The following is a 14921-nucleotide window of genomic DNA, read 5'->3' on the forward strand; positions in this document are numbered from 1 at the left end:
GAGCAAAAAAAAAAAGATTTAATAGCACAAACACTGCTATTGCAATATATGGTAATTTTATTATTAAAAGTATTATCTCGAGTAAGGGATAAGCGGTGAATGCTACCACCTACCCCATGTCGGAAAAAGTACCTTTCAGCAAAGGTAAGCTAGGAAGAAATCTAGCTTGGCTCACTCAAAAAAAAAGACAAAGGATTCAACATGATTCTTCAAAAATATGCAAAACATCACATTCCTGCAAAATGCAAAAATGCCTTAAATGTTTACATGTCAGAGCAGAATCTCTTGTTTATATGAGACACGAGGAAGCTCTTATCCAGCAGGACAGAAAATGTGCTTGCCAACACTAAAAAGACCCTGACTGGGAAAACCAGTGATTTGATGAAGACTTCTCTGGCCATAGATGAGAACACAGTTAGTAGTGAGGTATTAGGGGACTTTAGAAGGACTTCCACTCTATCCATCCAACAATAAGCAGTGTTCGCAACTTCTTTAATCGATTCTACAGAAATTGTCCAAAACATTTATTTTAAGAAATTTAATCACTATGCATAAATAAAAGTGGTGGAACTACCAGAAATGTAAATGTAGCACTAGTTCAGTTCCACTGCCAGTCAGCGACTTTCATGCCAAGTAGAACATTGCTTATAGCGACATCCCGTGTTCACATGTGGCTAATACACGCGTTCCCCCATCTGACTACAATACCCAGAATGCTTTGTAGCAAACAGGAAGTTTCGACAAGGGGTAACGAGAAGTCAAAGAATCGAATTTATAGGTAAAACCGCCTGCGCTTGCAAGGCTTTATTTCGTCGAAGGGGTACTTTTAAAAGAATAAAACATTAAGCACTACGCGGATGCGGAATCCATGTGTCTAGAGTTTCTCGACGCAACCGCTGTCTATGTATCTGTACATTTCTCAAGCTAGCAAGCAATTGGTAGCTTTCGAGGGAGCGTTAGCAGTTAATCGCTAAAAAAAAGTATGTGCCCTTAATTTAGGAGAAAGTCAAACTGATCCTGCCGAAGCTGTATGTGTGGTTGTCTTGGCGACGCCGACGCTTCCGTCAGATTCTGACGCCGAGATTCACTGCGAGACTCGTTTCTTATGAACATGGTGAGTCGTACAATCCAAGTTTAAATTATTTTCGTAAAGAAGTAGGCCAGAATTACACGTACCCTTGTTTTTTTTTTTTTTGTCTTGTTCAAAGCAGGCGACGAAGAAGAAAAAGAAGGCAGCAAAGAGTGAGTACTTTAACGAGAGGGAAGTGTCCATTTGCCTTTTAGAAGTGTGCGGCTTGCTCATAAAACAGTTTCTTTTGGTTCAGGCGCAGTTGATGATTTGCTCGGGGATCTATTGGATGATAACGGTATGTGAGATAAGTGTGTTGCTGTACTGATACTGCTGTATCAGTGTGCATTTGTGTTTTATTCGCTGCAGTGTTTATTGTCTGTGTTGCTACAGATGCACCATCCAAAGCCAGACCTGCTACGCGTGATCCCTCCAGAAATGGGGGAGCTCTGCGCTCACAGGGTGGGAAGAGGTGAGGAAGACTGCGGCTCAGCCTGGTCTTGTGTTTGTACAGCTTAGCAATCTTCGCAATCTGATCAAGTTTTCCTTATGTTTTGGTGAGCAGGCCTTTAGACGATGACTTCTTTAGCAAACTGGCACGAGAAGCTGCAAAGGATGAAGAGGTGGGTTTAGACTCTGAAGGAACTGTTTCAGGGCAAAAATATGCTTGGCTCCTTTTCACAATCACTGTTTTCCCTACCTGTTTCAGACCTCTGATGTCTCCGAAGCAAATCCTGTGGCTCTTTTAGAGAGCATGAAGGTGAGAGATCAACAGCATTTATTGGCAGATAAGAGACCTATTTCTGCATCTGGTTTTTTTTTTTTTTTTATTTCTCCCATTTTCTTTAAACAGGACCTGGATGACATGGATGCTGAACTCTTCATCTCGAAGAAGAAGCCCAGCTCTGCCCCGGCTCAGAGTAGCAGAGCAAGGTCGGGGCAGCATAAGACAGAGTCATCCAAATCAGGGGACGTGAAGGTGAAAGGTTCAGGTACGTCTGGGTATGTATTGTGCGGTCTTAATGCTGCCAGGTTGTTAAAATGTGAAGCTGAACTCTGGGGTTCTGTGCAGGAGATCTAGTGCCCGAGGAGAAGCCTAGTTCTGCCCCTGCTGCCACAGGAAGGGAATACAAGAAGTTCAACTTCTTGGGTAAGATAAACTAATGGGTTTTCATAACATGAAATAATGTGTCCCCACACTTTTGTTAAAATGCCATCTTTTGGTGTAGATTTGGATGACTCTTTGGATGACCTGCTAGAAGACTCCCAGAAGGATAACACAGAGGCCAAGAATATTGCTCTGGGGCAGAAGGGGCTCTCCCCCTCAGTCAGCAAGAAAGAAGAAGGTGAGTTTGTTAACAGTTATCAAATCTATATGTACCGACATATTTTGAGGGGTTTTTGTGGATGGCTGTGAGCTAAAATGAAACTTTCAAATAAAAAATGTTTTTTTTAGGCATATTTGCAATTTGTTACAATTGCGGCCACTTTCTTTAGCAATGGTTTCTTTTGGCCCATGCAAGACATTTACCAGTCACTACCTGATCTGTGTATGCATGTGGACAGTGTCATGTCCCCGTCTAGGGGTTGGGAACGTGACAACAAAGTAGAGAATTGTGTGAGGTGGGAATACACACTTTCCAGGCCAAAGTGAAAAACTGTGCATTTATTTACAGTGAAAAGTGAACAACCGACCAAATCCTAGAGTGTTATACATAACATCAACCCACAGGGGGACCAACACACGATAAAAGGAGACTATACACAGTTTGCACGAAAAACCACAAGTAACACAACACTGACCACACTAACACGCAACACAGGCTTTTCTCTAACTTTTCTCCAACTCTCCAAACTCTCCTCTCTATCCTCCTCCGGCTCCACAACAATGGGCCCCGTCTGGCGGCTGGAGTTGTCCTTAAATGCTCCTGTCTGATGAGTTGATCGGCAGACTGATGATGATGGAATAGGTAGGCGGAACCATCAATTCCCAAACTCCACCCAGCAAACAGCCTAAAAGGGAAATGCACCAAAACACAGAGCACCCCCAAACCACTCTCCGGCCCAAAAGACATGACACCAATATGCTGTTATGTGTATTTTTGTAAGTGTAAGAACCCAGGCCACATTTAGCATAATTCAATTTCTCTACCTTAGTTATAACACCAAAGAAACGTGAAGAGCTGACCTTTGATGATGATGAGGATGAACTGATGGATGCCATGGGATTTTGGGACGCTCCCAAAACAAAGGCTCCAACAATAGAGAGGTAGAGTGCTATTCTTGTCCATTTATTACCACCAGGGCCACTCAAATAGTTGGAATCAGCCTAATTTGATTCCATTTATAAGTGTCCTTACCGATTATGAATCTTTAAGGAAGAAAAAAATGGTTGTGGAAATAAGGAACGGGTTTTTTTTTTAATCAGTGAAGCCCCTCAGCGAGTTCGCACTAGACTAGATGAGATTCTGGAGAGGGGAACATCCCCACGCCTGCTGGAACGCCCCCTCACTGGAGAGAAGAAGGAGCATGCGCAACAGAAGGGCGCCACTTCGAAAGGTAACTTATTTACTCCAACGCTTACAGAGGACACCTTTTAGTCGATTTAAATAAAAAAAATGACAGGACTGGATGTATTTACCCCCCTTCTCCAAAGACCCATTAGCAGGTGAAGACTTCCTGTTTGGCTCATACCAGCCCACCCTTAACTCCACACCTGAGGGAAGGCAGTCCCGCAGACCGTCAGTCCGGTAGGTCCATTGTACGGTTTAATATGGCAGAGCGGAGGGAACTAGTTGCATTCAATGTTGGGTTTCGTTTTGACCGTGTATCTTGTGGGATTAGAACCACTTACATTAACATGCTCAGAAATACATTCATAAACACATTGTGCATGTAGAAATATTTAGCAATTTTGGTTGAAAGTGCCAAAAAAAAAAGTGCCAAAAAAAACAACAGTGTTGTTTTGGTAGCATTGCACAGAGTACATCACTTTGGGGACTTTCTTTATTTTAAAAGGTACATTTCCACTATTATCTCTCTCTTTCAGGTTCTCCACTGAGGATGTAAGCATCCACACACCAGAACATAAAGCCAAGCCTTCCGCCTCAGCCACCCCTATCTCTGCTCGAGCCCACCGGACTGCAGCTGACTGGCTAGGACTCAAACAGGATGAACAGGAGGATGAAATGCAAGTAAAGAAAGAGTGCATTGTGCCACTAGAAAGCCCCAAGGTACCTCCCTCGTCCAAGCCAGCAGAGGAGTCATCCTCACCCAAAACCTCCAGGCCGGGAGGGCGAGGTGCTCATAGGAGCCCAGTGGTGGAGGAGGAGGAGGAGAAGAAGCAGGGCCAGGAAGATGACTGGCTGGCCGGAGCACTAAGTCGCAAGAAGGCAAAAGAGGCAAAAAAGTCACAGGAAGAGGACTTCCTGGGCTTCAGAGATGAAGTCGACCTGGATACGCTTATTGGGTAAGAACAGAACAGTTAATAGCAGTGTTGTTGTCAAAAAATTTAAGGTCCCCTGACATGAAAATTTTTCTTTGTGATATTATTTAACATTAATACAAGTTAATACTAGCCTATGGTCCTGCAGTGGCTAGAAATTGTGATATGTATAAAAATCACTTCCGTGAATGCACGCTCACTCACTATAGGCCGCTCTCCTCCTCGTCCCGCCTCTCTCCTCCTCATTAGCATTTAAAGCTACAGACATCGATACGGCGCATCCTGGGGAAACCTCAGATACTCTGGTCTTAGTGGTCTCCTAATAATGTAAGAATATAATTTTTCATGTCATGGTACCCTTAAAATAACACTTATCTGTTCTCGTAGCAGTCGGAAATCTGCACCACTGGCAGTGAAAAAAGTGGACGACATGCCGGAACTGACAAAAGAACTTGGGTAAGCGCACTGTACCAGAAAAGGTGTATATATTGATGGTGTGATCCAGACCGGGATTTTGTGTCTACAAACCACTAAAAAATACAGGAATGCACTTGATGCATACTGATCTGCCATATTGTTGGAGCATTACTGCATTGAGGGAAGGCAGCCATGTCAATAGGTGTTTTTATGTGACGTGACCATTTTCACACATTGTACTTCCTCATTGTGGGCAATTTAAACCCTGTCGTGAAGATTGGGTTCAACAATACCTATACGTATTGGGGGGCCAGTGCCACATTAAAAAATATCAAACCATACATGCAGGCCATCAACGTTTTTATACCAGGATTCTGACTGATGAACTAGTCAATCTTATATTTGTCCTTGTCCCTTACATGCTGCACCTATGTATCCCAACCAGAATGTCCTGTTTGAGTGTGAGTGGTCGGTTATTGCCTCTCTAAGCAGGTCTCCAGGTTCTCAGGAGCTTCCTTCCAGTGACTCCAACTCCACTCCGCAGTCAAAACTTGGTAAGTGATCTATATTGCACAGATCAGCAATTCATTACTGTTGTGAACTTCAGGGCTAGAATAATGAATTTAAACTGGGAGATCTGGGACCATTGAGAACTAATATTTGACTAAATGTGCCACTCGCTCATACCTCCAAATGCAAAAGTCCTTGTCCTTACAGGGCCACTGTCAGTCAAAGGGATGGGCCGCTGGAGAACAGTCTCTCCAGCCCAGCCCAAATAGACATGGCAATTCCCTGTTGTAATTTGTATGTACCAGGAATGCAGGATGCAGGGTTTTTATAGTAAGCAGCTGGAGGTAGATGAATATTCTTTAAACTATTTCAAGTATTCTTCTGTGATGTTCTGTCTTATTTACATTTGTAAATTACATTGACATTATTTACATTTACAGTATTATATTCAGTGCCACAACAGAAATCGACAGAAAATGCTGCTCCTGCCACCCTGCCTCAGGTAGGTCGAGCTGGGAATGAATTGTTAAGACTTTGCATGAATATTCGTCACACATGTTAAATAAGTGTCTTCTTCTGCTCAAATCAGGTTTCTCTGTCTACGGAGGGTCTTCAGCAGCTCTTACTGCAGCAGCAGGTATCCGCCATAAGAAATCATTTATTAGAGCCAGAAGTCATATTTTGTATATATGATTTTGCATCATGTGCAAATAATTTTATAATTTGTGATGAGTTGTATAAAAAAACCTCCATGTTCAAAGGCATCATTCAAAAACCTTTATTTATACAGAAGCAGTGTAAATACAGGGAAGGTGGTAGGTCTAGCATGTAAGGAAGCGGAATCGTAATTGGAAAGTTGCCAAGGCTGAGCAAAGCACCGTCACAACACACTGCTGTCATGGCTGCCCACTGCTCACTAAGGGTGATGGTTATATGCAGAGGACACATTTTGTTGCTCTGCATCACAATGGCAATGTCTTCACTTGCATTTTCACCTCACAGCATTCATACAAAATGGCAAAAATAAAATGTATTTACAAAATACACAGAATTCAATTAAAATAAATACAACCTCTAAATATCAAATAATTCATGGAAATAAATATATTTATTATTACTTTTTGTAATTGATTATTTACGCTAATACTGGGCTGAAATAGAATGTTATACGCTTCCATCTCAGTCTTTAAAAGCACTTCAAGGCTGTTCCAAACCTGGGCATCATAGGTACAAAGTGCAACCAGTGTTAGAGGACTAGAGTGTTCTAGATGGTGTATACTTTTAATATATCATGTCTGATATGAATTCACTTTCATTGGCTGATTGAAAATCTATTCTGGGCAAAATAATGCTGCTTAAAGTGACATGGGATGTTGGCTAAACACCTTCAGCTAGTGCAGAATAATTTGGCATGTGCTAATGCGTAATCATCTTAAAACGTACAGCAGTAACTTTTGGCATTTTGTCTTTTCCCGTTACTTTCACGTCCCACAGTGAGCAGGGGTGTGTGTTAATAGCGGGGAAATCTATTTCTTGATTGCTGAGCTCTGCTTGTGTGTTAATCTCATGTCCCAATCCTCGAGTTGAACCAAAGCCATGAGTATCATTAAGTGATTTGGACCCGTTAAACAAACGCTTTCACCCATTAGCATTAGTAGGCATCAGCAATGGCTGTAAAGATGCTTGTCACGCTGTTTTAAAGCAGTTGTCCAGCAGTTGGGGGATGGGTGGAGTGGTGCACATGGGGGCCTTGCAGAGGCAACGGCAAGACCCAGAGAAGCAGGCGGCGGAGCTGACCTCATTACAGAGCCGCATCATCCATCTGGAAGGACAGGTAGAAGTCATCAAATAGTTATTAGTACATTGTTAACGTTAACCGTTGCAGTGCAACCATTTTAAAAATGTGGGTTGTGCTGTAATTATTTTTGGGTTAGATCCGGAGCTTGCAGCGGGAGCTTGATGAAAACAAGATGCTACTGGAGAGCGTGCAGCTGAGACACAAGCAGGACACGGAGCTCATGGAGAACACACACAGGTAAAATGCACCTCCCCAGCAGACCGTTTTTACTGCTCATATGCACACCTATTGGAGTTTTATTGCATTCAGGGTTCTTACTGTCCTTAAAAACCTGGTTAAGTCATAGAGTTTGAAAAGAGAATTTTCCAGGTCTTTCCTTCTTTATGAAATAAACATAAAAAGTTATGGAAAAGTCAGTAAAATCTGATTGACACATGAACATTTTTCTACATTTACAATTACCATGTTTAAAACTAGTGCAGGTGTCAAGTATCTAAAGTAGCTTTACATGAGCAGTGGTTTGCCTGCCGGGTAACAAAACAGACCCATAATCGGAAGGTCGCTGGTTCAAGTCTCGAGTTAAGTCTTTGAATTGCAGAAATTGCAGAGAATTTGCCTTAAAGTAAACGAAAAGTCATTGAACTTCTTATGTAAATATATGTAAGAACCCAGTGCATTATAACATGAGGTGTCCCACCTGTGCCCAGGGCTAGAGTGAAGCTGCTGGAGGAATCTTCGGCGCAGCGCGAAGCCCGCATGCGACAGGAGAACGAGGACCTCGCAGAGCGGCTGGCCACGGTGGTGCGGCTGGCAGAGCAGGAGCGCTCAGAGCTGCAGGCCCAGCAGCAGCGCAGGTTGGCCCAGTGTCAGCAGGACCGTGACCGGGAGGTGGAGAGGCTGAAGGAGCTGCAGAGGTGTGGGCAGCACATGGTCCCTCTTCACTAGAAGAAATGCCACTTACAAATGCACAGCTTTCCCAAGGACTGTTTTTATGGCCTAAAATTGGACAAAATTTCACAGGGTTTGATGCTCAGTGGTGGCCTAGCGGGTAAGGAAACGGACCCGCAATCAGAAGCTTTCTGGCTCGAATCCCGATCCGCCAAGGTGCACTGAGCAAAGCACCATCCCCACTCACTGCTCCCTGGGTGACTGTCATGGCTGCCCACTGCTCCCACAGGGGATGGGTTAAATGCAGAGACCACATTTCACTGTGCGCACTGGGTGCTGTGCTGTGTCACATGTGACAACTAATCACTTTCACTTCACTTTTGCCATCGTAACATTGCAAAATCCTGCAGGGATGTGCAACTGAGCAAAGCACTGTCCCCACTCACTGCTCCCTGGGTGACTGTCATGGCTGCCCACTGCTCCGGGTTAAATGCAGAGACCAAATTTCACTGTGTGCACTGGATGCTGTGCTGTGTCACATGTGACAATCACTTTCAATACATTACTCAGTACATATTTAACTACTGAAACCCTCTATAAACAGCAGTATATTACACAATTCAGTTGTTGACTAGTTGTTCGCTTTTCTTGGACCACGTTTGGTAGGTAGTAACCAATGAGTTGTAACACATGAACAGTCATTATCATCATTTGGTCCTTGCCAAAGCCACTCAGATACTTACACGTCCTTATTTTTCCAGCTTCTCTTGGTGCTCCCACCCCTTTTAACGGACAGCTCCGCCCCATAATCATTTGGTTTTATTTTTGTTTTTTAATTTATTTGCAGTCAATTTTGATTCGTATATACTGCCATTTCGTCCACCAGGAAGTCAGTTTTGGAAATGAAAAAGGACCACGAGGAGCAGACAACAAGATTGAAGAGGTTGAAGGACGAGGAGATTGATGCAGTTACTAGTGCCACCTCGCAAACCAGGTAAATGAGCCAGAAATGTCACTACAGGCAATGGTTTTTCAGGCTTTTCAAGTTGATGGCTCAGCAGTTACTGGGCCGCCCTAAATAGCTCACCCTGTTCTGCGGTTCCTCAGGTCACTGACGGTCGTCATTGAGCAGATGGAGCAGTTCTCCCGTCGCCTGGGCGATCTGTCATCTCGAGTAGAGAGCACACATGAACAGACAGCGCAGGGACTGGAGCTGGGAGCGCGACAGAGAGACGAGCAGCTCAGAGGTTGCTAACAGACCAGTTTTCAATCATTGCCTGGGGATATTATTCAGGGATATCCAGGGATATCCTATCCTTTCTGGTACAGGGACTAAAGTAAAGGGTGGTAGTAGCCTAGTGGGTAACACACTCGCCTATGAACCAGAAGACCCGGGATCGAATCCCACTTACTACCATTGTGTCCCTGAGCAAGACACTTAACCCTAAATTGCTCCAGGGAGACTGTCCCTGTAACTACTTATTGTAAGTCGCTCTGGATAAGGGCGTCTGATAAATGCTGTAAATGTAAATGTAAATGTAAAAGTTTGGGCCCACCCCTTGGACTTAAAAAAGTTTTTTTTTTTTTGAACATTAGAAATTATTTAAGGGACTGAGTATAGCCCAAAAATCTGTAGAAAATGTACAGTCCAATAGTATTCCTATAGTCCCACACTCCTAACTGTGATTGACATCCTCTAATCGAGTGTTGTTGTCCGCCACCCCAGTGATGCAGGATCGCCTGAACCAACAGCAGAGGGCCATGGCAGATGAGAGGACGAGGCTACAAGAGGTTATTGCAAAGATGGATGCCCAGCTAGCAGAGCAGCAGAGGCAGCTGGAGAAGGTAGGGACTGTATTTCTTTGTACATTCCAAAAATGGTATGAAGTTTTATGTTTATTTATTTAACATGGATTTATCTTACCAGTAAACCAGTACTATGGTGATGCAGGATAATGTCAGACAGTGATTGGACTTGTTTTTTGGTAGGAGCGCTGGAGGGTCACTGCAGAGCAGGCCAAAGCAGAGTCTGCTTTGAAAGGCCTGGAGGAGGAGCGACGGGCCATGGGCCATCAGATTAGTATGGAGAGGGAGGAGCTAGAGAGAGCTAAGGTACCTAAACAACAGAAATATGTTTGTATCCTTTTTTTTTCTGTCATGCAATTTTTTTTTACTCAGTTAAGTTGGAATAAGTTTATATTTTAAAACAAACTTTGCAGTCTGCTTTGCTGGAAGAGCAGCAGTCCGTAATGCAGCGCTGCGCTGAGGAGAGGAGGAAGCTGGCGGCGGAGTGGTCGCAGCTCCATGCCCAGGAGAAACTCCGCCAGGAGCGGGCAGAGCGCGAGGCCAGCCGTGCCCTAGAGAGGGACGCCCACCGTGAGGGTTCCATCATAAGCATGGCACAGGTAAGCACTAACCCAGTTAACTACTCATTTAATATAAAATGCGTCACAGTACTTGAAGTGAAAAGTGAAAATGAAAGTGATGTGATTGTCATTGTGAAACACTGCAGCACAGCACACAGTGACACAACGAAATGTGTCCTCTTCTTTTAACCATCACCCTTGGTGAGCAGTGGGCAGGCATGACTGGCGCCCGGGGAGCAATGTGTGGGGATGGTACTTTACTCAGTGGCACCTTGGTGGATCGAGATTCGAACCGGCAACCTTCTGATTAGGGGGGGGCGCTTCCTTAACCGCTAGCCACAAAATTAAAAGAAAAAGTGCCATCAAAGACAACGCTATACAGCCGTGTTGGCAGTGTGCAGTATTGAGAGTGAAATATTGTGGCTCTATAGGAGCAGGCCGAGCTGAAGCTCCGAGCAGGTGAGCTGAAGCAGCATGAAGAGGCTGTGGCACGCGAGAGGGACGCCCTGGACCGGCTGAGGGAAGAGATGGAAAGAGAGAAGGAGAAGGTGAGCGGGATGGCCCTGCGTCTGAAGACCCGTGCACAGGAGGTGGAAGGTTTCAGCAAGGTAATTGGTCAAAACAGTCTTTGGATTCAGTCATGGGAAAATCATTACTGAAATGATATATATATATAGTATGTATATACAGTACAGGCCAAAAGTTTGGACACACCTTCTCATTCAGTGTGTTTTCTTTATTTTCATGACCATTTACATTGGTAGATGCTCACTGAAGGCATCAAAACTATGAATGAACACATGTGGAGTTATGTACTTAACAAAAAGTGGAGACCTGGCCTCCACAGTCACCGGACCTGAACCCAATCCAGATGGTTTGGGGTGAGCTGGACCGCAGAGTGAAGGCAAAGGGGCCAACAAGTGCTAAACACCTCTGGGAACTCCTTCAAGACTGTTGGAGAACCATTTCAGGTGACGACCTCTTGAAGCTCATCGAGAGAACGCCAAGAGTGTTCAAAGCAGTAATCATAGCAAAGAAACTGGAATATAAAACATGTTTTCAGTTAATTCTCAAGTTTTTTGTTAAGTACATAACTCCACATGTGTTCATTCATAGTTTTGATGCCTTCAGTGAGAATCTACCAACGTAAATGGTCATGAAAATAAAGAAAACATATTGAATGAGAAGGTGCGTCCAAACTTTTGGCCTGTATGTGTGTGTGTGTGTGTGTGTGTGTGTGTGTGTGTGTGTGTGTGTGTGTGTGTATATATATGTATATGTAACTTTTGAAGAATAAAAACATATTTCACATAACTGCCATGGAAAATGCTAATTACATATATGCATAACATCAATAAGACATTTTGCAATTTATTTATTACATTTCTGAAATGTTTGGTCAGATCTGCAGTGAAAACGGAACTGTTCTTATCGCCAGCTTGCTGCAGAAAAGTATGAGGAGGGGGAGCGGGCGCTGCAGGACGCCCGACAAGTGGAGGCCGAGCACCAGACTCGGCTACACAGCATCCACACACAGATGGAGCAGCTGAGGCAGCAGGAGCAACACCTTCACCAGGCATGACCAAAGATCCTGAACATATACCGCCACATAGAAAATAGTTTGCTGGTTGAATTTGTGCTAAAATTACAGTTTGGGTTTTATAAACAGGGTTCTGATAGTGCTTTAATGATAGACTTCTTAAAAACCCAACACCTCTGTCTACATTAAGCTTGGTTCACTTTATGGTGACTGCTAATTTGTACATTATTAATTCATTCTTAGTGTCTAAGAATATGGAGCTTGACATTTCATAGACTGTGAGCTGTTCATTTACACTGTAATAAAATCTACTCAACTGAGCTGTAAGAGTCAACTTACACGCATAACCTAGTATGTTTTAAGACCACTAAAGGAGCATACATGTTTCTCATTGTTCACAGGAGCGTACAAGGATGAACTTTCACAGAAGAGAGGTAGAGCGTTTAAGACAGAATTTTCCGATCAACCCATCACCTGTGACGGTGGCCCCTATCCTCACAGGTCTGTTGCACACAATTATTTTTGGTTTGTTACTGAGTAGTACTAAGTCATCAGACCAATGGCAGTCTAGCTGAACTCCTTTCTTTCTTTAGACTTGGCACCAGTTGTTGACAGTGGCCAGGTATCTTCATTTTCTGCTCACCCGGACCACCTTGCCAGACCTCTTTCACCAGTACTGCAAGCCAAACTGGCCCTGCTCAGGCATACTGCAGAGAAGGTACATACAGCAGACTCCAGATTATGTGGTTATGCTAGGATTTTTTTTTTTACCTGGGAAATGATTTTAAGCAAGGGCTTGTTTGGTTCCCATAGTTCTATGTTCATTTAAGTATATAACTTGCAAATGTCTCCCAATGCTTAACCTCAACACCAAATTTCATGTCCTTCAGGACCGGGACTACCTTGAAGAAGAATCTGTGTTCTTGGAGAGTTTGAGGACAGCCCCTTATAACTCCATGTGACAAGACATCAATGTGGATTTATCTTGGTTTTTAATTGTGATGCAACAAAAAAAAAACAAACATTTTTACACTTCACTGGTGCTTATTTTTACAAAATTCCCATGACTTCAATTACTCAGACAAAATAAATCATGACTTTCCTCCCCTTAAACAAAGTTGTGTGCACCACATCCTGGGCTTCACAAGTACAATAACTTCACAGCGACAGTGTATGTCACGTTATATATTCATGGTCAGTTTAATGAATTTTACATTTTTCAAATGTTACAAAACTGAGCCCTTGAAAATGCTCTTCAAATTTTCCACGCCGTAGGAACCCTGCAGGAAATCAGCTCAATACACAGGGTATTCTCTCAATTTCCTGCCCGACGGGCCTCCAGCAGACGGAGGAATTAGGATCTCAGCTGTAAAAATTAGAAAGAAAAACTTAGTTACAACCAGTTTGTTACACTGAAGCATGTAGAGAAGCCGGTCCGAAACAAGCTTCAGGTTACCATGACTCCACACAATGGTTCAGACAGGGATAACTACTTCTCATCACAAGCTTGTCACACCCACGTCTACACCAGCGACAGAATTTAGAAGGGTTACCTGGTCGTTTGAGGTCGAACCTCGCATCCACTGCAGCCTCGGCTCCTGAAGCAGATGCAACGCGTAGTCAGCACAGGCGAATTAAATATCGAAGCACAAGACAGATACAGGGCACCGCATCTCAGAACCGCTGTACCATCGTCAGTTATCGCATCAGACGGCACTTCCTATTCAGCGCTTTCATCGTGGAAGGTTCATTGCAAAAATCGTGGAGAAAAAAAAAAAAAAAAAAAGTTACTTACGACCTGCAGTGAAAAAGGTCTGAGCGTTTTCAGAAGTCGGTCGTCCGGCGCAGATTAAGACGATCAGATTCGAAGCATTCTCTTAGGTTCGATGGACAGCCAGCCCTGTTGCATGAAAGAACGCATTACTTAACGGTTTTGCAACACGAGCCACAGTTCCGGGACGCTTAGAACAATAGCAGGAACCACGTGTGGACCACGTGCGGCTAATACACTAGATTTCACGTTTCGCAAGATCGTACTGCACATATAACTACGTAATTCATACAAAATGGAAAAACTCTACAGGTCATACAAACTTGTGTGCACGCAAGTCAACATATCTGGCTGAGCATGAAATTAGCATAGGGGCGAGGTAGCGAAACTAGCAACATATTCGGCAATCCAGCGGGAAAAAAAGCGACGACGAGTGTACCTTTATCAAGGCGGGTGCTGCAGTTCCGCGTTCAAAGCTCGCATTCCACCGACGAACCGTTTCATTTTTATTTTTTTAACCTACAAACCCTCTAGGCGCATCACGGGAACACGAGGCAGGAAAAGGAAAGGACACGGGCCGGCGTGCCGTTTATATAGCGTCTCTGGCCCGCGTGGAACCCACGTGGTTCACGCTCGGCCAATTACAGCGCAGCTCGTCGTATTTTTTTTACTTATGTCTGTGAAGATTCTCAGTCTTATACGTTTTTTGTGTGTTGATATCGGTCGTGATTATTTTTTTTTAAGTATTATTCTATGTCCCAGATTTTCCTTTCCTTTACTTCTTATATATATATTTTGTTTGTTTTTGTTTTGATATCGGTCGTGATTAATTTTTTGTAAAGTATCTATTTATGTCCCGCAAATGACCGTTTTCCTTTCAGATTTTCCTTTCGTCGTTTTTTTTAACTTCTTATATGTTTTTTTGTTGTTGTTTTTTGTGTTGATATCGGTCGTGGTGTAAAGTACTGTACTGTACAGTACTGACTGTAAAGTACACACTGCTCCCCGGGCGCTTGTCATGGCTGCCCACTGCTCACTCAGGGTGATGGGTTAAATGCAGAGGACAAATTTCACTGTGTGCGCCGTGTGCTGTGTATCACGTGTGACAATCACCTCA

At 43.6% G+C, this 14921-nt stretch overlaps 1 protein-coding gene, 1 long non-coding RNA gene and 2 other non-coding genes across 9 annotated transcripts; 1 reads left to right on the plus strand and 3 right to left on the minus strand.

Annotated features, from left to right (window-relative positions):
• Positions 1-722: 722 nt before the first annotated feature.
• Positions 723-13065, plus strand: fbf1 (Fas binding factor 1). Of its 6 annotated transcripts, none has more exons than XM_028985882.1 (31): positions 723-778; positions 1000-1114; positions 1209-1242; positions 1326-1367; positions 1463-1541; positions 1635-1692; positions 1779-1829; positions 1923-2061; positions 2142-2219; positions 2299-2415; positions 3227-3338; positions 3498-3628; positions 3726-3819; positions 4119-4538; positions 4902-4970; positions 5421-5485; positions 5882-5943; positions 6031-6078; positions 7144-7275; positions 7376-7476; positions 7947-8153; positions 9014-9121; positions 9235-9374; positions 9854-9972; positions 10117-10239; positions 10347-10532; positions 10925-11101; positions 11932-12069; positions 12435-12534; positions 12627-12751; positions 12924-13065. In XM_028985882.1, the coding sequence occupies exons 2-31, from the start codon at positions 1106-1108 to the stop codon at positions 12993-12995; spliced, it is 3336 nt and encodes a 1111-aa protein (XP_028841715.1). In that variant the 5' UTR covers positions 723-778; positions 1000-1105; the 3' UTR covers positions 12996-13065. The 6 variants fall into 6 exon arrangements, 5 of the variants coding, with proteins under 5 accessions (XP_028841715.1, XP_028841717.1, XP_028841718.1 ...); XM_028985884.1 differs by having other exon boundaries at positions 7147-7275; XM_028985885.1 differs by having other exon boundaries at positions 5424-5485.
• A 144-nt stretch (positions 13066-13209) lies between these two features.
• Positions 13210-14378, minus strand: LOC114793750 (uncharacterized). The gene is made up of 4 exons (XR_003750273.1): positions 14244-14378; positions 13829-13933; positions 13587-13631; positions 13210-13399 (listed from the first exon to the last, which is right to left on the minus strand). It is a non-coding gene; the product is annotated as an uncharacterized LOC114793750 (long non-coding RNA).
• On the minus strand, positions 13474-13544 carry LOC114795030 (small nucleolar RNA R38). Its single transcript, XR_003750435.1, has one exon. It is a non-coding gene; the product is annotated as a small nucleolar RNA R38 (small nucleolar RNA).
• Positions 13706-13777, minus strand: LOC114795031 (small nucleolar RNA SNORD49). Its single transcript, XR_003750436.1, has one exon. It is a non-coding gene; the product is annotated as a small nucleolar RNA SNORD49 (small nucleolar RNA).
• Positions 14379-14921: the final 543 nt, after the last annotated feature.

This window comes from Denticeps clupeoides, chromosome 7 (assembly GCF_900700375.1).
Source record: "Denticeps clupeoides chromosome 7, fDenClu1.1, whole genome shotgun sequence".
NCBI classification, from domain to species: domain Eukaryota; kingdom Metazoa; phylum Chordata; class Actinopteri; order Clupeiformes; family Denticipitidae; genus Denticeps; species Denticeps clupeoides.